Source organism: Trachypithecus francoisi, unplaced genomic scaffold (genome assembly GCF_009764315.1).
Source record: "Trachypithecus francoisi isolate TF-2019V2 unplaced genomic scaffold, Tfra_2.0 Lachesis_group13, whole genome shotgun sequence".
NCBI classification, from domain to species: domain Eukaryota; kingdom Metazoa; phylum Chordata; class Mammalia; order Primates; family Cercopithecidae; genus Trachypithecus; species Trachypithecus francoisi.
This window is the reverse complement of record NW_022681458.1, coordinates 71,257,611-71,281,336: the sequence shown is the minus strand read 5'-3', so window position 1 is coordinate 71,281,336 and position 23,726 is coordinate 71,257,611. Positions and strand designations below refer to the sequence as shown.

Genomic DNA, 23,726 nt, shown 5'->3' with positions numbered 1-23,726 from the left:
CAAAAGAAGAATATCAAGTTTTACTTCTTCTGAGACAATACTATAATTTGGCTTAAAATAATAAAAGGTAACAACATTAAGAGGTAATGAACAATTCTGATTGACACTGTATAGAGGGATGTATTTTAGGAACAATCTGGGTTCCATTTTGAAAGTATTAAAATGACTTGTTACTGTATAAATAGCTGTAGCTTTGTGTATGGTTGAATGTATCTGTCATTTGCTGTTGTTATTTGCAAAACTGACTATAGAACTATTTGAACTATTACAGAAAATCAACCTATAAATATCAGTGCAAACTTTTGTTCTTGTGGAATAGGTTTTTTTTGTTGTTGTTTTTTTTGTTTTTTTTTTCTATTTTGTTTTGTTTTGAGACAGGGTTTTACCCTGTCGCCTATGCCGGAGTGCAGTGGTGCAACCTGGACTCATTGCAGCCTCAGCCTCCTGGGTGCAAGTGATCCTCCCAGCCCAGCCTTCCAAGTAGCTGGGACTACAGAAGCACACCCCGATACCCGGCTAATTTTTTTGTAGAAACAGGGGTCTCCCTCTATTACCCAGGCTGGTCTCAAACTTCTGGACTCCAATCCTCCTGCCTCAGCCTCCCAAAGTGCTGGGATTATAGGCATGAGCCACTGTGCCTGGCCATGGAATAGTTTTGACAGCACTTAATAATATCAAGCAGAATAAAAATTCCTTAGAGGAAAATATTTTGGAAAAAAAATGCAGAATGGATTATATTTGTTTTTTGCTTTTTTGTCATATTTCTGTTACTAGCTACTAACATTTTACTACTGTACATTTTGAAAATTTGACAGTCCATTATCAAATATGGGGTGATAAACATTTGAGTTGTTGAGAAGCTAAGTAATCTTTTTTATTCTATGAACCTATGAATTACATTAAAAATAATCTCACTCTTTCGTTTAAAGGCCAGTAAATGTAGCTCTACCCCTTCTTTCTAGCCTTCTGTTGGACTAATAGTTTCAGGATGGACTTTCGGCCAGGTGCAGTGGCTCACACCTGTAATCCCAACACATTGGGAGGCCGAGGCAGGCAGATCACTTGAGGCCAGGAATTTGAGATCCACCTGGCCAACATGGTGAAACCTTGCCTCTACCAAAAAAAAAAAAAAAAAAAAAGGCAGATGTGGTGGTGCACACCTGTAATCCCAGCTACTTGGGAAGCTGAGGCACAAGAATCGCTTGAACCTGGGAGGTGGAGGTTGCAATGAGCTGAGATTGTGCCACTGCACTCCAGCCTGGGCAACAGAGTAAGACTCTTGTCTCAAAAAATAAAAATAAAAAAGATGGATTTTTGAGTTTCACTTCCACCATTAGGCAGCTATGGAATCATAAGCAAGACACGGTATTTTTTTTTTTTAACCTATCAAATGAAAGAATTGCACAAAATCCATGGTTTTTCCCAGCACTTTGGGAGGCCGAGACGGGCGGATCACGAGGTCAGGAGATCGAGACCATCCTGGCGAACACTGTGAAACCCCGTCTCTACTAAAAAATACAAAAAACTAGCCGGGCGAGGTGGCGGGCGCCTGTAGTCCCAGCTACTCGGGAGGCTGAGGCAGGAGAATGGCATGAACCCGGGAGGCGGAGCTTGCAGTGAGCTGAGATCCGGCCACTGCACTCCAGCCCCGGCGACAGAGCAAGACTCCGTCTCAAAAAAAAAAAAAAATCCATGGTTTTTAAACCTTCTTGGAGTCATGGAGAAATCCTTTGAGAATCTAATGAAAGCCACCAATATTTACACCCTGAAAACTGCTTATCCATATAAAAGATTGTGTGTAATTTCAGGAGCTGTAGTATTCTCTGAAGCCATCCACAGACCTCAATTTAAGATCCCTGGATTAGAGGATTTCTGGGTTAATCCTAGTTTTCAAAGTCTGTAATTCTCTATTTCTGTCCACTACCCTGTCATCTAGCTACACATGCTGTGATCCTCATTCTTCAGACTCCTGCTTCGGGTGTTTGCTCATATTGTTTTGTCCATTTTCAGATGTCCTTCCTACCCCCTTGATCATCTTTACCTTTGAATGTTCTACCCTCTTTTTAAACCACAATTCATTGTCACTTTTTATGTCTGAAGCTTCTTCTTTCCCTTAGAACCTTATACCAAATAGCCCTTAGCCTGTTTGGTCTTACATTGTAGTGATTAGAGGGCTATATATACATTGCCCCTTCCTCTTCTCACCTATTCCTCAGCAGATTATAAATGTCTTGACATAGGTGACTATGTACCTGTATTCACTTTGTAACTGAGTGCTGCCTTGCTACTAGTAGTGAAGGAATAATTGCTTGAATTTGTCGCTTAATTGTAGTGACTGTCTGCTGTGTCCCCTGCTAATTGCTGAGCGGATTAGCCCCTTTCTCCCAAAAAAAAGGAGAAAGTGGTATGGAAATAGAACCACAGAGGGAAAACCTCGTATAGAAGATGAACGAGGCCCGGTGCAGTGGCTCACGCCTGTAATCCCAGCACTTTGGGAGGTTGAGGTGGGTGGAGCCCAGGAGTTCAAAACCAGCCTGGGCAATAAGGCAAAACCCTGTCTCTACAAAAAATACAAAAACTAGTCGGACATGGTGGTGTGCGCCTATAGTCATCCCAGGTACTCGGGAGGCTGAGGCACGAGAATCGCTTGCATTGGGGAGGCAGAGGTTGCAGTGAACCGAGATTGTGCCACCGCACTCCAGCCTGGGCAACACAGGTAGAGTCTGTCTCAAAGAAATAAAATAAAAATATAAATAGAAGATGAACTTAAAGAAAGGGTAGAGTTTAGGGAGCTGGACAGGCATTAGCGGGGAGAGATGAAGAGAAATGAGAGAACTAGTGTGTACTATGTTTCATTATTAATGAAATTGGTCTATTTTTACTGAAAAGAGATATTCGGCTTACAATTTTCACCTAAGCTTTACATTTGTTATTTTTGTCATTTTTGTTTCCGCAGGTACAAGAAAATTCCCCAGGACACAGAGCTGGATTGGAGCCTTTCTTTGATTTTATTGTTTCTATTAATGGTTCAAGATTAGTAAGTTCAACTTTTTGTAGTTTTGTCTGTAGTATTTGTAATCTCTCAAAAATGGAATTTTTCAGATGATCTGAGATGGGTGTTTATTAGTTACAATCATTCTGTATAGTATGATGCCAGTTTATAGAAATAATCATGTATTAAAAACATTGAAATATCTAGAATATTATACCTTATGCTCCACTGATTATCTTAGGGAAGTCTCCAGAATCAGTGGAGTCTTTTATATGTTAAATATTTAATTTTCATAAGCAGAAAGAAATAAGATGTAAAAGATTGGTTTTTAAAGATGTCAGACTTCTGTTGGTTATTGACAAACGAATTAGTAGAAAGATTCATTCTCTCAAATTGTCAGTTCTCTTGGTGCTAAGTTTCACAGTATACAAATAATGTTATTAGAACCAGACAGAGAGATATGCTCCAAAGTACAAAATTAAAACCACTTTTTATACCTTGTTTAGAGTTTACCCATAATAAAGTTCTAAGATAAGGAAATTATATAATCTCAGCAAATTCTTAGGACAGTAGCCACTTGGTTTAATTTTTCATAACAGTCTGAAGTTTTTGTTCATTACTTATAACATCTCTGACATACAAATAAAGGCCAGATGTTGGCCTGTATTTGTATGTCATCTGGCCTTTATTTATGAAATGAAATACTTAATATACTGTTTTTACTTTCTTTTCTATCCAGCTCTTAATAAATAATAAAGTATGTAGTTAGAAATAGAGTCCAAAATTAAACGTTAACCCCAGTAAATGTTTTAGATTTTTATAATCAAAGTCATCACAACTTCGTTAGTAATGTGACTTTTTATGGCATATTTTGTTTTTATACATTGAAGCCCTAGATCATTCTAAATAATGTTGGGTTGCAAATTCCATAATCCATAGTGAGCTATTAGAAAAAAGTCAGTTTCAAGTTGTTGCTAACATAAGAGTTGTTCTTAATTTCGTGACATTCCTTTTACATAGAGGAAAATTTAAATGTTGGTGAAACCTTTGTTGAATATTTTATTTATGTTGATTATTAATATTACTCTTATAGGGCCATAGGATGCTTAAGCTAACATTAAATTTTTATTGGCCAGGCGCGGTGTCTCAAGCCTGTAATCCCAGCACTTTGGGAGGCTGAGACGGGTGGATCACGAGGTCAGGAGATCGAGACCATCCTGGCTAACACGGTGAAACCCCGTCTCTACTAAAAATACAAAAAAAAAAAAAAAATAGCCGGGCGAGGTGGTGGGCGCCTGTAGTCCCAGCTACTTGGGAGGCTGAGGCAGGAGAATGGCGTAAACCCGGGAGGTGGAGCTTGCAGTGAGCTGAGATCCAGCCACTGCACTCCAGTCCGGGCGACAGAGCGAGACTCCGCCTCAAAAAAAAAAAAAAAAAAAAAAAAAATTTTTATTTACTAAGGAATGTGATTTCTATATGTTCACAGAATAAAGACAATGACACTCTTAAGGATCTGCTGAAAGCAAACGTTGAAAAGCCTGTAAAAATGCTTATCTATAGCAGCAAAACGTTGGAGCTGCGAGAGACCTCAGTCACACCAAGTAACCTGTGGGGCGGCCAGGGCTTATTGGGAGTGAGCATACGTTTCTGCAGCTTTGATGGGGCAAATGAAAATGTTTGGCATGTGTTGGTAGGTATCAACTGTGAACTGTTACTGGAGGTTCATGAAGCAGTGTGGAAAGATGTTTTAACAATGGTTGTTTCTGGCTTAATAAGATTGTAAGGATATTATCATTAGGCAATTTTTACCAAAAATCAGCATTCATTGCTTTTTAAATGTGGAACAATTTTTTTTTAAGTTGAGGAAGAGAAGGAAATGTAGAAGTTTAAGAACTTTTTCTAATGATTTATTCATTATAAGATGTGTTAGAGTAGATAGCTACAAAAGTATTTTAAATATTAAATATTATGTAATTTTTTGCTCAGAAGTTTAAAATATATTCTGTAGTTTCTGACATATGACACATCTCTAGCAAGACAGAAGTATACAGATTTTAAAAATCAATATAATTAAAAATTGTGACTAAACCTTGGAAGATTATATATATTAATTTTAGGGTATGTGTTTGTGTCATTCTAGGAGGTGGAATCAAATTCTCCTGCAGCACTGGCAGGTCTTAGACCACACAGTGATTATATCATTGGAGCAGATACAGTCATGAATGAGGTAATTCGTGTGTTTATTCATAGTGAAAACTATATAAAATTTTCTCATTGATGCTTGAGTTGAGAAAGATATTTGCATGCTTTGCATTTAGAGTTAAAATTTTAGTCTTTGCTGATCAAGAATAACTTATGCCTCAGGGTGTTAAATGGAACATCTGGTAGGTGTCTTATTAGGTATAGCTGTGAGGGAAAACACGTACTGTGCGGCAATTGCACAGATTTTGTGTGTAGTATACAGAAATCTCTGCATACCTCAAGTCTAAATCAAATTCTCATTTTCAATTGTTCATTGATTTCATTTGCTCTTCCCCTTTTTGTTCAGTGACAGCATTAGTGTAGCTATATTAGATCCTTTTCCTTATCTGTTAGCTAGCAGAAGTATACATTGCTAAATCAAAAATGAGAGAAAAGGCTGGGCACAGTGGCTCATGCTTGTAATCTCAGCACTTTGGGAGGCTGAGATGGGAGAATTACTTGAGCTCAGGAGTTCGAGACCAGTCTGTGACCTGGTTGTGAGACCTTGTCTCTACAACAAATACAAAAATTAGCCAGGCATGGTGTGGTACATGCCTGTAGTCCCAGCTACCTGGGAGGCTGAGGTGGAAGGATCACTTGAGCCTGAGAGGTTGAGGCTGCAGTGAGCCAAAATCATGACACTGCACTCTAGCCCAGGCAACAGTTAGAGAGACTCTGTCTCCAAAAAAAAAAAAAAGGAGTGAGAAATAAGGTGCCCAGACAACCAGGTCTTAATAATGGGAAGTAAAAGCAGAATATGTAGAACTTGGGTATAAAAGAATTGTACTAAGAGTGCCAACTAGATCTTAAGGAACTGGCCATAAAGCCTTGTATGTAGTAAGTAGGCTTTGCTTGAATTAATATATTGAATTAAACCTGCTTGGTGTATTGGTTTTAAGAAGTGATTTTTATGTCTAGGGCAGGGCCCAGAATCCGTATTTTTTTCTTAGGTTTCTCAGGTGATTCTAATAGTAGCCAAGTTTGAGACACACTGCTCCAAAGTACAGTAACATGAAACATTTTCCTCCTGTGACACTTTTGCAGTCTGAAGATCTATTCAGCCTTATTGAAACACATGAAGCAAAACCATTGAAACTTTATGTGTACAACACAGACACTGATAACTGTCGAGAAGTGATTATTACACCAAATTCTGCATGGGGTGGAGAAGGCAGGTAAGGTCATTTTTTAGACTAAGTTATGACTGCTTAAACATACCAGTCAGATGTGTTGTAAACATTGTTTTTATTTTGAAAGAAGTTATTGGTTTATTGTAAGACTCCTCTTAAAAAAGGGAAGAGCTAGTCTAAAATATTGAAATCAATTTTTTTAAAGTACATATCTAAGGAACATAGTATACATACTGTAGTCCTTTTCTTTACTGACCTAAGAGCTAATAGCATTTCTTTTTTAATTTGAGAAATTATTGAGCATAAGCCATAATTATAGAAAAGCCTAGAATTTGGAAACTTTCCACATGTTTTCAAAAGTTCTAATCCCATGCTGGGAAAAGGATGACTTAGTTGCTGCAGGCAGGAAAAGCCTCCATTTGCTCATAGTATCTTTACCCACACTACCTGAGATTCTCTAGCTGAATGTTTTGCCACAAGTATTCTAATTTGCTGCAGTTTGGGAAAAGTAAGATAGATGTGTCTTCCAAGAGTCTGGCCTATCTGGGGCAGTACTTGATCAAATTATCATTGTCCATTGCTCAGGTTTGTAAATGCCCAGAAATATGATCTACTCGAGGCATTCAAAATTTATTCATTAGAAGAGGCACTTCTTCATATAAACTAAATTTGCAGAGAAGCTGCTGTATTTATTTGAATAGCAAATTTTCAGTTTGCAATAGAAAAATACCCCCTCTCCAGTTAGAAGAATACTCAAGTCAGATTAGTACCACAGGAGTGCCTGGTGAGCATGGAATCAACTGGAGGAAGAGATTCTGTGGACAGTGAAGACCAACGGCAAAAAACATCACATATTCTTTCATTTTTAATTATGTTAACTACATTTGGCTACATTCTTTGGAAGACATTTTTTCTTTTGAGGTGTTTAATACTGTCAGTTGGCCATTGCATTAGCTAGGCCCATACAGAGCATTTTCCTCAGTCTGCCTCTGACCATGCATCTGGTCTTTTTGTGCCTCTGTTATTCCTTCCTCAGAGGCTGACCACATTTCATTTATTAAATCTTATTTCTCTTAATTTCATTCTTAGGCTATCTTTACGTTTGGCCAGGGTCTTGCTGTTGCCTCAAATGCATTGTCTATTACTACTTAATTACTTTGATCAATAAGCACCTTGTTTTCAAATGTAGCTACCCCTGAAAGGCTATAATTGGTCAATATAAATTATTTAATCTAAATAATATAAATTATTTCTCTAAATCTATGTGAGATCCAGTCTAGTGAGAATTGCAGGGTTTTATTTGTTTGGAGGCAGGGTCTTGCTATCTCTGCTGGAGCACAATCATAGTTCACTACAGCCTTTAACTCCTGGGCTCAAGCTGTCCTCCTGCCTCAGTTTCCTGAGTACCTGGGACTACAGGTGTACACACTGTACTCGGTTAATGTAGAAACTCTTTTTTAGAGATGGGGCCTTGCTTTGTTTCCCAGGCTAGTCTTGAACTCCTCACTTCAAGCAATCTTCCCACCTTGGCCTCCCAAAGTCCTGGGATTATAGGTGTGAGCCTCCATGCCTGGCTGAATTGCAGTTTTGATTGTGAGAAGAAGGAACAAATAACCGTAAGATGAAGCATCATTGTGCACATCAGACTGGTTAAAGAGGAGCTAGGCCTGGCATGGTGGCTCACGCCCGTAATGCTACCGCTTTGGGAGGCTGAGGCAGGTGGATCACTTGAACTCAGGAGTTCAGTACCAGCCTGGGCAACCTGATGAACCCTCGTCTCTACAAAAAATACAAAAATTAGCCGGACGTGGTGGCATGCGCCTGTAGTCCCAGCTACTCAGGAAGCTGAGGCGGGAGGATTGCTTGAGCCCAGGAGGCAGAGATTGCAGTGAACCAAGATCATGCTACTGCACTACAGCCTGGGCAACAGAATAATAAATTGTCTCATAAATAAATAAATTAATTAATTAATTAAAAAGAGCTGAAGTTGGCCACTGCCTGCTCACCCAGCTTTTGGTGGCAGTGGAGATAGTAGATGGTATGGCAGGAGAAAGGCACAGAGATATTCATGCATGGCCTACTCTGAAAGTGTCAAGTTGTTTGGGAAATAAAAGACATCATGATGGAAACATAAGTTGGAACCTGATTGTAGAGAGCCTTAAATACCACGGTCAGGACTTCTGATATATTTTGAGCAACTGAGGCTGTGATAATTGTATCAGTAGGGGGTTTTGGGTTCAAATGGTAAAAACCAGCTGTCACCATCGTAAGTAAGCAAGTAACATACTTATTGATATGGATTAGCTCATATAATCAAGGAAACAGCTGAAGAACCAGATGTAGAAAGGACAAGACTCAGAAAACCTCTAGGGATTTAGATAGGAAGAAGTATTTGGCAATGTCATCAGCATTCATTCTACTAAAGCCATTTTTGTTTTTTCTCTGACTCCCAAGGTTTGCAGCCATGGGCAAGAGAAATTGGCCTGGCTTTGACCATGAGCCATGCCCTTGGTTTGGGCAGGGCAGACACTCTGATTGACAGTCCTACCAGCACTGCACACAACAGCAGAGAAGTAATTCCCCAAAGGGAGGAAAGAGAAAGGAATGTTGAGAAGACATCAGACTAGAAAGAAGCAATGTGATCACATCTTACTAGAAAAATGCCTCTGGTGGCAGTGGGAAGTTGAAATAGAAGTATGTTCAATCTGGGTTGAACATACATGACTGATTTGTGTCAGGGTTCTGAAAGAGAACTATGGAATGTGTAAATGATGTCATCATGCAGAAGTGCTTAGAGCTCTTCAGTGGAAAGGCTGTATATATGTCATTCATTTAGCAAATAATCATCAAATGTCTGCCATGTGCCAGCAGCTATGAAGGCAGTTAACAGACAAGGTCTCTGCCCTTAAGGACCTTAACATTTTGTTGGGGGAGATAGATAGTAAATAAATATGCAGTGTGTTGGATGGTGATGAATGCTTGAAAAATAAAGGAGTAAGGGTGGTATCCACAGTGGAGGGAAGGGTGCTGTTTTCTGTGGGGTGGTCTGGGACCTCTGCTTAGATGACATTATCTAAAAGAATAGAAATTTGTTTTTATCTTTTAAAATCTCAAAGAAGGGAGTGCACGTTCAGGGCAACTTGAATCTATGCTCTTGGGTTACCTCCCCCCACCCCAAAAAAAACACCTCAAAGAAATACAAGCTGTGATTGATAACAATGTTAAGAAAAAAATGTTTTTATAGCCTAGGATGTGGCATTGGATATGGTTATTTGCATCGAATACCTACACGCCCATTTGAAGAAGGAAAGAAAATTTCTCTTCCAGGACAAATGGCTGGTACACCTATTACACCTCTTAAAGATGGGTTTACAGAGGTAAGGTCACATTCTTACCTAAGTATATCATAAAGTTTTTTACCAAAACAAGTCATGTATTTCAGTGTATATGGCAGTAGCACTATGAAATAGGGTAGACGATGAGTTAAGTATTGATGGTGTTAAATTTAAGGTTCCGGTAAGATACCGAGATAGAGGTGAGATACATGAGTCTGGGTTATAGGAAAAAGGACAGGGCTAGAGATGCAGATGTGGGAATCATCAGCAAAGAGAGGGTAATGTAACCCAGTGGCTGTTAGGACAGCTGTACAGCTAAGGGACTGGGTCTGGGCGGGTCGCCGTCTTGAAAATCTGGATGGGCAGAGATCTAGCAAAGGAAGCTCAGCCAGAGGCCAGAGGGAAAACCAAGCTTCAGGAAATCAGACACAGTCAGCCATGTCAGGTACTGCAGAGAAGTTAGGTGAAAGGAGTGAAAAAACCATGTCCTGGGCAAGAGCAATTTCAGAGACTTGCCAGGGGACAAACACAAATTGCAGGTCAGCAGAGTGAATAGGTGAAAAGGTGCTGCTAGTTGTTGCTTATTGTTTCAAGAAACGATTGAGAAAACAAGGAGAGCTATGTGTGTGGGGGTCATGAGGGGAGTGAAAGGGCTATTACAGGATCAAAGTAAGACTTTTCAAGGAACAAGAGAGATTTGAACAGGCTTATAGGGTTTTTGAATGTTTCTTAAGGAGGCATCTCAGGGCAGTTAACTCTTGTCTGCATAACTAAATAAAAACCAAATACCCAAAAAGAAAATGCTGCTGTTGTAAAAACAGAGCTGCTGCCACTGTGGTTTTGTCTACACAGTTTGGCCGTCTTCAATTCTAGAGGAAGGAAAGAAGAGCTGCTGGGAAGTTTCACCTCCAACATTGGCTCTTGGCCAGAGCCAATATAGTTACATGTTCAGACCCCAACCACCATACCCACTGGCCCTAATCAGGGCTTTCCCAGTTGAACCTCTTTGGGTGGTTTGGGAAGATGAGAGAGTGACTAGCAGCTAGGCACAGGGTCGGAATACAGGTTGTCTCGGAAGGTACCGAAGGGCACTGGAGCTGCTGCAGAAGGTGGATTATTCACAAATGAAACCACCCATCTGTAGAGTCCATATAGACTCCTTTTTTTCTTCTCCTGAAAAGTGGGGATCTGCCTGCTACATTTATTCACTGATGAGAAGAATATTAAATGCACTCATGAGGTTGGAAATCTTGAGAAGTCTATCATGTATTAAGACTTCCAGCTGATTTCTTTCCTGAGCAGTGAAAGTGAAAACAAATAAACCAGCTGGGAATTCAGACAGAAGAGGAAAGCGGTGGTAGTTTAAAGATTGAATAAAATGATTTCCAGGTGGTGAGGAGAGAGGAGAGAGTAGAATCTCTTCTAGTGTGGAAGTATCAAGAGCATTGTGTGCAACTTGGGGTAGAAGCCATGTGTCCCAAGACTAGAAGTGACAGGACAGAGAGATGCTTACAGTACATGGTCCGTGACATGTACCAAAATTAGGAGGGAGGGTCTGGAGGCAGATGTGCCAAATGAAGCTTATGACAGCTCATATGTGAACCAAATATGTATCTGCAGGGCAGGTAACAGCCAATATTTATATTTTCTTTTAAATAAACTTAAGTAATCTTCATGTTTTTTTTTTTCTCTTTTTGGAAGGTCCAGCTGTCCTCAGTTAATCCCCCGTCTTTGTCACCACCAGGAACTACAGGAATTGAACAGAGTCTGGCTGGACTTTCTATTAGCTCAACTCCACCAGCTGTCAGTAGTGTTCTCAGTACAGGTGTGCAGAAAAATATATTCTGTTTTCAGTCTATTTTATGTAATATTATTGCATATAATTTTAAAAATTGACCAGACACAGTGGCTCACACCTGTCATTCCAGCACTTTGGGAGGCCAAGGTAGGAGGATTGCTTGAGCTCAGGAGCTCTAGACCAGCATGGGCAATATAGTGGAACCCTGTCTCTCCAAAAAAAATTTTTTTTTAATTAGCCAGGTGTGGTGGTGTGCACCTGTAGTCCCAGCTACTCGAGAGGCTGAGATGGGAGGATTGCTTGAGCCTCGGAGGTTGTGGCGGCAGTGAGCTGTGATTGTGCCACTGCATTCCAGCCTGGTTGACAGAGTGAGACCCTGTCTCAAAAAAAAGAATTTAAAACATTAATGCCAGTGTACCTTGAAAACTGCATATATACTCTGTGTTGACAGGTACTGGCTGTGAAAGCTTGTTCTAAATCACCATGTGGATACACACGGGGCTTAAACGTCTTCCCTGCTTATTTTAGACCCTGAGCTTTCCTTAGATTCTACAACTTGTAAAGCCAGAACTCTTGACTTGAAATTCTGTTTAACTGCTCTGGTTACACAACACATTTGCGTGTTTCTGAAGTAGTAGGCACTGGGGATGCAAAAGTGAGGAGGAGCTCAGTCTTGCTTAGGGGACATGTCCCTGTCTCCTTCCTTTTTTTTTGAAACAGAGTTTCACTCTTTTTACCCAGGCTGGAGTGCAATGGCATGGTCTTGGCTTACTGCAACCTCTGCCTCCTGGGTTCAAGCGATTCTCATGCCTCAGCCTCCCGAGTGTCAGGGATTACAGGCACATGCCACCATACGGCGGCCAATTTTTGTATTTTTAGTAGAGACAGGGTTTCATCACATTGGCCAGGCTGGTCTTGAACTCCTGATCTCAGGTGATCTGCCCTCCTCGGCCTCCCAAAGTGCTGGGATTACAAGCGTGAGTCACTGTACCCAGCCTCCTTCCTTTTCTTTGTTCTACCTGATATAGTCCTTTTTGTTTATTTTGGGTTTTATTTATTTATTTATTTTTGATAGCTTTCTCAAGATAAAATGCATATTAACCATACAATTCACCTGCTTAAAGTATACAATCCAGTATTTTTTTAGTATATTTGTAGAGTTGTACAACCAATAACCTCAATCAGTTTCAGAATAATTTATCACATCAAAAGAAACCCTGTACCCATTTTCAGTTTTTCTGAAGTTTTTAGTTTTCATGTTTTTGTAGGGATGGGGTCTCTCTGTTGCCCAGGCTGGTCTCTAAGTCCTGGCCTCAAGTGATCATCCTGCCTTGGCCTCCCAAATTGTTGGAATTACAGGTGCTAGCCATGGCTGGTAGCCTCATTATTACCTTTTATTCCTGGGCTCTCTTAAATACTTATATTCACAATTTGTTTATATCCCACTTTGTTCTGTAATGGACTTAAAACAGCCTACCAAGATGCAGTAGTAAGGTTGCCAGTTTGGTGTCTATAATTGGTCTCCTAGGTTCTCATCCCAGCTCTTTAGTCCTGGTTTTATTTCTCTAGATGAAATTTAAAATTTCGGCCGGGCGTGGTGGCTCAAGCCTGTAATCCCAGCACTTTGGGAGGCCGAGACGGGCGGATCACGAGGTCAGGAGATCGAGACCATCCTGGCTAACACGGTGAAACCCCGTCTCTACTAAAAATAAATACAAAAAACTAGCCGGGCGAGGTGGCGGGCCCCTGTAGTCCCAGCTACTCAGGAGGCTGAGGCAGGAGAATGGCGTGAACCCGGGAGGCGGAGCTTGCAGTGAGCTGAGATCCAGCCACTGCGCTCCAGCCTGGGTGACAGAGCGAGACTCCGTCTCAAAAAAAAAAAAAAAAGAAATTTAAAATTTCAAACATACACAAAAGAGCTGGAATTGTATAATGAACCCCATCACCCAACTTTATCAATTATCGATATTGGGATATACTTCCATTTGCCTTCTTTGCTGGTTTTCTTTTTTTCCAGCTTTACTGATAAATAATTTGCATACCATAAATTAATTTGCAATAAGTAAACAACTAAATGATTTTTAGTAAATTCGTAGAATTGTGCAGTCATCACCACAATCGTTTTAGAATGCTTCCTAGATGAAATTAAATATTAATGTCATCAGTCTCTAATCATAGAGTTGAAAGGGAATTTAGAGTTTATTTCATTCAAGTGGTATAAGTCCTTTTTATGATATTACAATTTTTTGCCTACATCTCATCACATAATTCTCTAGTTTATTCCTGAATAGACTTAGTAAGGGGTAGGGTAGTGTACTTCCCAAGGCAGCAGCCCATTCTGAGTCTGAATTACTCGTATTTGTTTTAGAGTAAGCGTGTTCCAGATTTTTTTTTTATTATTGTATTTTTTATTTTTTAGACAGAGTCTCACTCTGTTGCCCAGGCAGGCTGGAGTGCAGTGGCACTATCTTTGCCCACTGCAATCTCCGGCTCCCAGGTCAAGCAGTTCTCCTGCCTCAGCCTTCCCAAGTAGCCATGATTGATTACAGGCACGTGCCACCACACCCAGCTGATTTTTGTATTTTTAGTAGAGATGGGGTTTTGCTATGTTGGCCAGGCTGGTCTCAAACTCCTGACGTCAGGTGACCCACCCGCCTCTGCCTCCCAAAGTGCTGGGATTACAGGCATGAGCCACTGTGCCCAGCCCTTTTTTTTGAGGCAGAGTTTCGCTCTTGTTGCCCAGGCTGGAGTGCAGTGGCGTGATCTCAGCTCACTGCACCCTCCGCCTCCTGGGTTCAAGCGATTCTCCTGCCTCAGCCTCCCGAGTAGCTGGGACTACAGGCGTGCACCACCATGCCTGGCTAATTTTTTGTATTTTTAATAGAGATGGCGTTTCACCGTTTTGGGCTGGTCTCGAACTCCTGACCTCAGGTGATCCACCCGCCTCAGCCTCCCAAAGTGCTGGGATTACAGGCATGAGCCATTGCGCCTGGCCCCAGATGCACTTCTGATTTTAGGAGATAGTTGTCATGTCTCTTCAAGCCCCAGTTTCTCTTTGACATTTTAAATCTTTTCTCATTACGTTGTAGTTATACTTGTATTGTCTTTTAAGCACATGCACAGAGATCCCTGGCTTATGGCACTGCAGAGAAATGGCTTCTTGACGTTTAAGGACAAATGTAAATAAAGCACAAATTGCTCAAAAGAGACTGAAAGAAATTGACATCATCACTTTTGAGTAAATAAATTTAAAAAGACTAAAATATTCTAGCATAACACGTGAGAAACAACTTTTTGATGGGCATTTTTCCATCTTCACTTTTCGTTATGTTGCTTGCAAAGTAGCCCATACATTGTAATATAATGTAATATAATAGCCCATATAATGTAACTGTAGAGATATAAAAGTAACTGTAGAGAAATAAAAGTATATGTCTTTTTAAACTTTTTTGTGGATTTGAATATTTTTGGATTATAAAATTTTTTAGAAAATGACTACAATTTTGAAGTAGCATTGATCATTGTGACCTGCTTGATTTTTCTGCAGTGTATCACCTTTTTCCTTTTTTTTTTATTTTTTTTATTTTTGAGACGGAGTCTTGCTCTGTCGCCCCAGGCTGGAGTGCAGTGGCATGATCTTGGCTCACTGCAACCTCTACCTCCCAGGTTCAAGTGATTCTCCTGCCTCAGCCTCCCAAGTAGCTGGGATTACAGGTGCTCACCACCATGCCCAGTTAATTTTGTATTTTTAGTAGAGACAGGGTTTCACCACGTTGCCCAAGCTGATCTTGAACCACTGACCTCAGGTGACCCGCCCGCCTCACCCTCCCAAAGTGCTGGGATTACAGGCATGAGCCACTGTGCCTGGCCCGAGTGTATCACCATTTTACTTGTTACGTATTTTACTTATTTGATCTTTCTCCTTTCCTTTTCCTTCCCCTCATTAGAATGGAAATTTCCTGAAGGTTCTGATTTCTGTTTTCTTCATGTTGTAAAGTGCCTCAGTACCTAGAACAATGTGTAACATACAGTAGGTGCCCCCCAAAAAACTTGAACGAATGACCACACTCAACTGTCCATTCAGCTCCTTTGAGAATCTGATGAAAGCAAAGAACCTGCCTTCCAAAAATTGTTGTATACAATTTTAGGAGCTTCACAGACCCTCTGAAGCCCATTTGTGGGCCCTAGATTTAGAATTCCTGGCTTAGATTTAGTCAGTTATTTTTGAGACTTGTGAATGTATCTATCCTTTAAGAATGAAAAGCGCTGGATGCAGTGGCTCACGCCTGTAATCCCAGCACTTTGGTAGGCCAACACGGGCGGATCACAAGGTCAGGAGATCAAGACCATCCTGGCTAACATGGTGAAACCCCATCTCTACTAAAAATACAAAATATTAGCTGGGCCTGGTGGCAGGCGCCTGTAATCCCAGCTACTTGAGAGGCTGAGGCAGGAGAATGGCGTGAACCCGGGAGGCGGAGCTTGCAGTGAGCTGAGATCGCGCCACTGCACTCCAGCCTGGGTGACAGAGCGAGACTCCGTCTCAAACAAACAAACAAAAAGAATGAAAAGAAACTTATGTGAAAGATTTTATTGGGAAATAGAAGAAATTTGCTTAACCAATCCAAGCTGCTTTTATTTTCTTAAAACCGAGATTTCAAAACAAATATAAAAAAATTATAGCATTGCTATTGTATTTGACCACTTACGAAGTGCACACTCACTAACACTTTGGTACAGAGTAGAAAACAGATTCTTATATTTGAGTGAAATTATGCAGTCTGGGAACTGGTAGAGCATTTGCCAATGCTCCAGTTAGACTTTTTTCTTATATTTTGCTTGCCTCTGAATTCCACAGAAAAGTAGATAAATGAATAAATAATAGACTGCCTGCATGGTTGCTTCATACTTTTAGGCACAATTTATTCCTGCTACCATATTTAAGCAGATCTGTAAGACAAAATCTGGAATGTGTGTGCTAGATAAGTGAAAATGAATGCTAAATAGGTGAAAGATGTGCTTTCATTTATTGTTTTGACATCAGCAAAACCTCCCACTGGAGTAGGTGGTAAACATGATTAGGTGGTATCCTAAGGCTTGTACATGAAGAACATAACCCCCTCAAGCTAATGTTAGTACACATGGAAATGTGTTAGACTTCGAAGGACTGTCACAGAACCTAAGGTCAAAAGGAAATGGACATTCAGGAAGCCAAGTCATTCTCTTCATCCTAGAGGTTCATGTGCTCTTTTGTCTCTTTCAGGCCACCTATGTCATTCTCTTCTTTCACAGACCAGCATTCACTGTTTCACAGGGCACATGGTCCCCCTGCAGCCCCCGACTTACGTGGTATCTTAGTTTAGGAGCCCAGTTGAGATTGACTAGAATCCTTGTGTCCCATATACAAATGTCTAAGACTGTTTTCGAATCCAGCCCTGCTTGGGTCAGTTGTAAACCTCTTGTCCAGTGAGCTGGGCTGGGGTGGGACTGCACGGCCTCCTGCCCTCTTGCCACAGGCTCTGGTAACAGCCTTTGTTGAGAGCCATGGGCAGAGTTAGTGGATCTGCAGTAAAGGGTGATGGACAGTCAGTTGCAGCTGGAAATCGGGACCAAATGAAGACCTGACCACAGGGCAAGGAGGGACTGCAGATTGTCCTCACGTGTTCTACTCATTTTTTGTCGACTAAATTTGTTAGAGATGAAAAGATTGTGCTTTCTTTTTAGGTGTACCAACAGTACCGTTATTGCCACCACAAGTAAACCAGTCCCTCACTTCTGTGCCACCAATGAACCCAGCTACTACTTTACCAGGTAACCACCAGGGGACTAGAGATGTGGCTGTTGATAACAGTATTACTGATATTTGCATCTTCAGAACAATGAAAAATATTCTACCTATGTCGTAACTTTTTATGTCTTTTAATCTCAATTTATCTCTGCAATAAGTTTCTGATAAATGAAAGCTAGGGCAGCTGTCCTTAGTAGACAGGCACGTACCACCACACCCAGCTAATTTTTGTATTTTTAGTAGAGATGGGGTACATTTAGTAGAGATGGGGGCAGCCACTGTGCCCAGCCCTTTTTTTTGAGGCAGAGTTTCGCTCTTGTTGCCCAGGCTGGAGTGCAATGGCACGATCTCAGCTCACTGCACCCTCCGCCCCCCAGGTTCAAGCGATTCTCCTGCCTCAGCCTCCTGAGTAGCTGGGACTACAGGTCCGTGCCATTTACCAGCTAGTTAGCTGCCGAGCCTAGTGCTCCTTACCCCCGGCTAGCGGCCACCTGCTGCCCCTGCAGTTCCACAGTGCAGCATAAGCCAGGAATAAGGAATCTGCAGAAGTCCATTCTCCATTGTCTCATTAGTGAGGACTTCCTGACAGTAGTTCGTGGGAGCCTAGAAGAGAAGGCTTCTTATTTGGTCTTTAGTAGCTCTAACATTAAATTAAATTTTTGTGTTTTTCTCTTCATATTCCCAGTGAAGACCAAGTTCCTTTATCCAGCCAATAATAATCAAATATTATTTTAGTGATCAAATATACCTTCATTGTGAGCGCTTTTAATGTATGACTAAAAGTGTCATTATCCAAGCATATTAAGCCATGAACCAAATGTGTGCACACAGAGAATGATGAAGCAAGTGTGCTGATACATGGACATGTGGGAATTTGGGTGAAAGGTGGATTCTTTTTACTACTTTTGCAACTGTAAGTCTGCAATTATTTTTCAGAATAAGAAATTTAAAAAGTCATAGAGACTGTAAACCTCAACCATCAAAGAAAAATTCAGTTTCATTGTCTTTCATATCTACTGAAACAAATCAGCCTTTTCTCCAAGGCACTCGGGCCATCATCATCCGTATTCCAGAGTGTTAAGAGTATTAGTTATTTATTTTCATCTTTACCCATTTAGCCACCTAATCACTTAGGTAGAGAAATATATTTCAGTTAAGTGAAATTTCGTTGTAATATGATTATGATACAAAACTGCTACACATTAGGTAGACTTCTGGTACTGTCACTTAGAAGTGGCTGGGATTGTTTTTAATACACAAGGATTTATTTCTTCCCCAGGTCAAGTGATTTCCCTTTTTTGTTTTCTGCCTTCTCTTCAGGTCTGATGCCTTTACCAGCAGGACTGCCCAACCTCCCCAACCTCAACCTCAACCTCCCAGCACCACACATCATGCCAGGGGTTGGCTTACCAGAACTTGTAAACCCAGGTATGTTGCAGATCTCGCCCTCCTAAGACTCTCTCTAATAAAAGTTTTATTCAGGAATGCCCATCTTCCTCAGTTTTTTCTGGAAAGAGCAAATCAGTTTAACAGATTTCAGCTACTTCAAATAAATATTCATCTTTTTTGATTAAAAAGCTTAAGAGGATCATGCCTGTAATCCCAGCACTTTGGGAGGCCGAGGTGAATGGATCACCTGAGGTTAGGAGTTCAACATGGCCAACATGGCAAAACCCCGTCTCTACTGAAAAAATATAAACATTAGCCGGGCATGGTGGCAGGTGCCTGTAGTCCCAGCTATGCAGGAGGCTAAGACAGAAGAATCACACTACTGCACTCCAGCCTGGGCAACAGAGCAAGACTTCATCTCAGAAAAAAAAGCTTAAGAGGAAAGAGGAATGTCTCTGAGTCCCTGCTGCCTCTCCTCCTCCTCCCGCTCCTCCTCCTATCCCTGCACCCTGATGGCTTAGCCTCAGAAAAGCCAGGGTAGCAATAAAGCACAGTGGCGTGGCCCTGCTGCATTGACTTTAATGAAGGTGTGTAGGCTGCCTAGTGGAGGTGAATGAATTCCCCGCCATTCTCTTCATATTTGGAGCCGCTGCCACTGGGGAGGTAGTGGAGCCTATTGTGCATAGTCCAAGCCCAGAAATTATGCCATAAAACGTCTCCCCTGCTCAGCTGACTGGGCTTGTATTTTTTGTTTTGTTTTTTCGAGACAGAGTCTTGATCACCCAGGCTGAAGTATAGTGGCGCGATCTGGGCTCATTGCAATCTCTACCTCCCAGGATCAAGCCATCCTCTCACCTCATCCTCCCAAGTAGCTGGGACTACATGTACATACCACCACACCTGGCTAATTTTTTGGAGAGACTGGGTTTCACCATGTTGCCCAGGCTGGTCTTGAACTCCTGGGCTCAGGCAATCTTCCTGCTTTGGCCTCCCAATGTGCCCAGCCAATATTCTTCTTTTTTAAAAAAATGTATATATATATATAAAAACAAAACAAACGTGAATATCTTCCATTATTTACAAATGCTTTTATACTTAAAACTATGAGAAATTTTAGCTGGACATGTCTAAGGTAGCAGATATTCCAAGTGTCTACACTCAGATTTTCTGTCTGAAAATGAAGCAGCAGTGTCCTACGAGTGCATACGGTTAATGATCACCCAGCATACCTTAACCTTTGGGAGGGCTGACTTACTGGGCCATCTCAGTAGTTTGGCCCATCAGTGATGCCAGTGAGTGATCTTACAGCACCATGGTGTGCATCGTCACCGTCTCGTTTCTGTCTAGATGATAATTACCCCTCTTGTAACACTCACCATCTGTATATATTTCTTAACCTACTTAGTTTTCAGGCCAAAGGTTTAAAAATGGAAGTACTAGGCCAGGCACAGTGGCTCATGCCTATAATCCCAGCACTTTAGGAGGCCAAAGCGGGTAGATCACCTGAGGTCAGGAGTTCAAGACCAGCCTGACCAACATGGTGAAACCCTGTCTCTTAAAAATACAAATAGTAGCTGAGCATGGTGCCAGGTGCCTGTAATCCCAGCTACTTGGGAAGGTGAGGCGGGAGAATGGCGTAAACCCGGGAGGCGGAGGTTGTAGTGAGCTGAGATCGCACCACTGCACTCCATCCTGGGACAGAATGAGACTCCGTCTCAAAAAAAAATAAAAATAAAAATGAAGTACCAGTAGTAGTCAAACTACCATTTACTGTCGCAGCGCTCACCCCACCTTTTGTGCCCTGTATTCTTGGCTCCTCCTCTGCCCCTTCCCTAAATTTGACAGACTAAGTAGTTTCACCAGCTGGTGGTTGCCCTGAACCTGTGCTTTACACCCTGCCTTTCCTTTGTTTCTTGAAATAATTCTGCTTTCCTTCATCTTGCATTTTAATTTTTTTTTTTTTTTTTTGAGACAGAGTCTCACTTTGTTGTTCAGGCTGGAGTGCAGTGGTGTAATCTCATTTCACTGCAACCTCCGCCTCCTGGGTTCAAGCAGTCCTCCCACCTCAGTGGCGTTGTAGTCTCTAGTAGTTGGGAGCACAGATGTGTGCCACCATGCCCAGCTAATTTTTGTATTTTTTTTAGTAGAGACGAGGTTTTGCCGTGTTGCCTAGGCTGGTCTCCAACTCCTGGGCTCAAGTGATCCTCCCGCCTTGGCCTCCCAAAATGCTGGGGTTACAGGTGTGAGCCACCACGCCTGGCCTTGCATTTTAAAATCATCATAATGAGTCCACTGAGTGTAATAGAAATAGTTATCAATCACAGGTTTTAAGCAAAGGCTGAGTACCCCTGGTGAGGGCAGTGGAAAGGGCAAGAGTCCAGGCCCCTCCCTTCTGCTGCCTTTGCAAGAGGGTTGCGGCCTACCTCTCTCTGTTGTCTGTCAAGAATGCAGCTGTAACAGATTGCAGCTGGCATGGGTAAGCATGAGTCCCCGTGTCTGACATCCAGTGTAGCTGTGTCACCTGCTGGGTGGGCTGCTATCTGTTCTGACTAGAAGGATCCTATCTTTCTTCCCTGAGCCAGTTTCCCCCAGTGCTGGGCCAGGTCACATGGAGCCTAGAAGCTGAGAACCTATTCCTCCAGGCAGCCGCAATTGTAGGGAATAGTTAACCCTGCCAGCGCCTCTATCTGGAAATCAGCCAAGGTTGTGATTTGTGTTACCTCCTCAGCTTCAGTTTCCTTAATGAAATGTAAATTAAAATAGCCCTTTGACAATGCCTGCTGCCCTTTCAGTGCTGGGAGGATGTATGATCTATGCCGTTTTTGTCCTAGGTCTGCCACCTCTTCCTTCCTTGCCTCCCCGAAACTTACCTGGCATTGCACCTCTCCCCCTGCCATCCGAGTTCCTCCCGTCATTCCCCTTGGTTCCAGAGAGCTCTTCTGCAGCAAGCTCAGGAGAGCTGCTGTCTTCCCTCCCACCCACTGGCAACCCACCCTCCGACCCTGGCACAACTACTGCAAAGGCAGACGCTGCCTCCTCACTCACTGTGGATGTGACGCCCCCCACTGCCAAGGCCCCCGCCACGGTTGAGGACAGAGTCGGCGAGTCCACGCCAGTCAGCGAGAAGCCTGTTTCTGCGGCTGTGGATGCCGGTGCTTCTGAATCCCCTTAACGTTGAACCGTTCTTCGGAATTGGCGTGGTATATTTATTTAACCACGGGAGTGTGTCTGGAGATGCAAACTATCATTAATTTCATGCTAGTTTGTACCGTGTCTGTAGGCATCCTGTAAATAATTCCTACAGGGGAAACTAAACGAGGACGTGGGTTGTTTCCTGCCAAGTTGAGTGGGGCTCACGCGCTAGGGCGAGATGTCAGAAAGTGCTTGTATTTTAAACAGCCAAAAAGAATTGTAAGGGTGGCTTGCTGCCAGGCTTGCACTGCCGTTCCTGCGGGTGTGCATCTTCGGGAAAGGTGGTGACGGGGCGTCCACTAGGTTTCCTGTCCCCTGCTGCTCTTTCCGTAAGAAAATGAAATATTCTATGCCTAGTACTCACACGCAACATTTCTTGTACTTTGTAAGTCGTTTGCGAGACTGCAGACCACTTCACAAAACTGTAAACGGTAAAGAGATTTTACTTTCGGTCTCCGTGAGTCGCATCTCTATTAAGGTTTACACAGGAATTCCACCTGAAGACTTGTGTTCAAGTTCCACAGCGCGCACTGTTAATTGAACGTCTTTTTCTTCAGCCTATACACGGATCCTTGTTTTAAGCTCTCTGAATCACTCAGACAACATTTTGTAACTGCTGCTGTTGCTTTCTACGTCCACCTTATAAAGTGGCATTTCAAAAGAAATAAAGAAGGTGTCACAGTTTTAAACCAGAAGGTGGCACTCTGTGGCTCCTTGTAGTGTTATAGCTATACTGGGAAAGCATAGATACAGCAATAAAGTACAGTAATTTTACTTTTTTTCTTGTGTTACATCTAAATTACAACCCTTAATTGCCACGTGTGCACTTACTGCTCTCCGGTATGTCTTATTACTCTCCAGTATGTCATGCATCTTTAACTTTTCATGTCCTATGTTTGCTTTCTCCCATTTTTAAGAGATGGTAAGTTAACTGGAGTTGATTTACTGAATGAAATTAAATGCAGATATCCATGTTTTTGAAATAAGACAAAAGTGGTTCCTCGGTTATTGCCCTGGTATGAGTCTGTAGATGCTGATCCCCTGCAGGGAGGACATGGCTGGGGTGGCAGCACCCTCACATCACCCTCACGTCACTCACCCCTGACTGCCCTGCTGGACACTTGAAGTCAACGCCAGCCCGGCACTCTCCTAGGAGTCTCAGTGCCAGCCAGTTTTGGGGGTAGATCCTTTTCTGGGGCTAGGTTTGTACTTAAAACTGAATGATGAAAGAAGTCTCCAGCCCTAATCATAGCTGCTTCTGTTTACACTGTGTAAATGTTTCTAGAATATTTCAGTTAATCCCGTTTTTTGAAAAGGAGCTTATAACAGGTGAGGAAAGTATTCACAAGCACATTTAAATGTAATAATTTTTGGCTTTCCAAGATAGGAAAAGTTGAGAAAGTTACTACTTTCTAAAAGAGTTCTTAAATATTAAGATCTCCTTAATATTTGTTGTTTTTACATTAAAAGACAAATATTAAGGAGATCCCTTAGTGGAAAGCGAGTGAGTAATTTTTAAGTTTTACAAAATGATTTTTTAAAAACAGTTATTCCAAGGCAGTGCTTGTGAACTCTGGTGCAGCCACAGCTCTCATCTGGGAGTGATGACAGGCTGGACTCTCTTCCTGGGCAGATGAAGTAGCATCAATGAAACACTAATCTCTAGGGAGATTGAGGGACCTTTTTTTTTTTTTTTTTTTTGAAACAGGGTCTCACTCTGTCACCCTGGCTGGAGTGCAGTGGCTTGATCTTGGCTCATTGCAGCCTTGACCTCCTGGACTCAAGCAATCCTCCCACCTCAGCCTTCTGAATAGCTGGGACCACAGGTGTGTGCCACCATGATAGTGAGGGACTCTTAACA

At 41.9% G+C, this 23,726-nt stretch overlaps 1 protein-coding gene across 1 annotated transcript in view; it reads left to right on the top strand.

The window, feature by feature from the left end:
* The window catches only part of GORASP2 (golgi reassembly stacking protein 2), a 40,295-nt gene extending 17,444 nt beyond the window's left edge, over positions 1-22,851 (top strand). Inside the window, exons 2-10 of the mRNA XM_033231162.1 lie at positions 2,957-3,037; positions 4,479-4,682; positions 5,133-5,219; positions 6,278-6,408; positions 9,608-9,740; positions 11,400-11,523; positions 17,221-17,307; positions 18,605-18,712; positions 21,505-22,851. Coding sequence (XP_033087053.1) covers positions 2,957-3,037; positions 4,479-4,682; positions 5,133-5,219; positions 6,278-6,408; positions 9,608-9,740; positions 11,400-11,523; positions 17,221-17,307; positions 18,605-18,712; positions 21,505-21,845 — 1,296 coding nt within the window. The 3' untranslated portion in view covers positions 21,846-22,851. The remainder of the gene's footprint in view (positions 1-2,956; positions 3,038-4,478; positions 4,683-5,132; positions 5,220-6,277; positions 6,409-9,607; positions 9,741-11,399; positions 11,524-17,220; positions 17,308-18,604; positions 18,713-21,504) is intronic.
* The last annotated feature ends 875 nt before the right edge of the window (positions 22,852-23,726 follow it).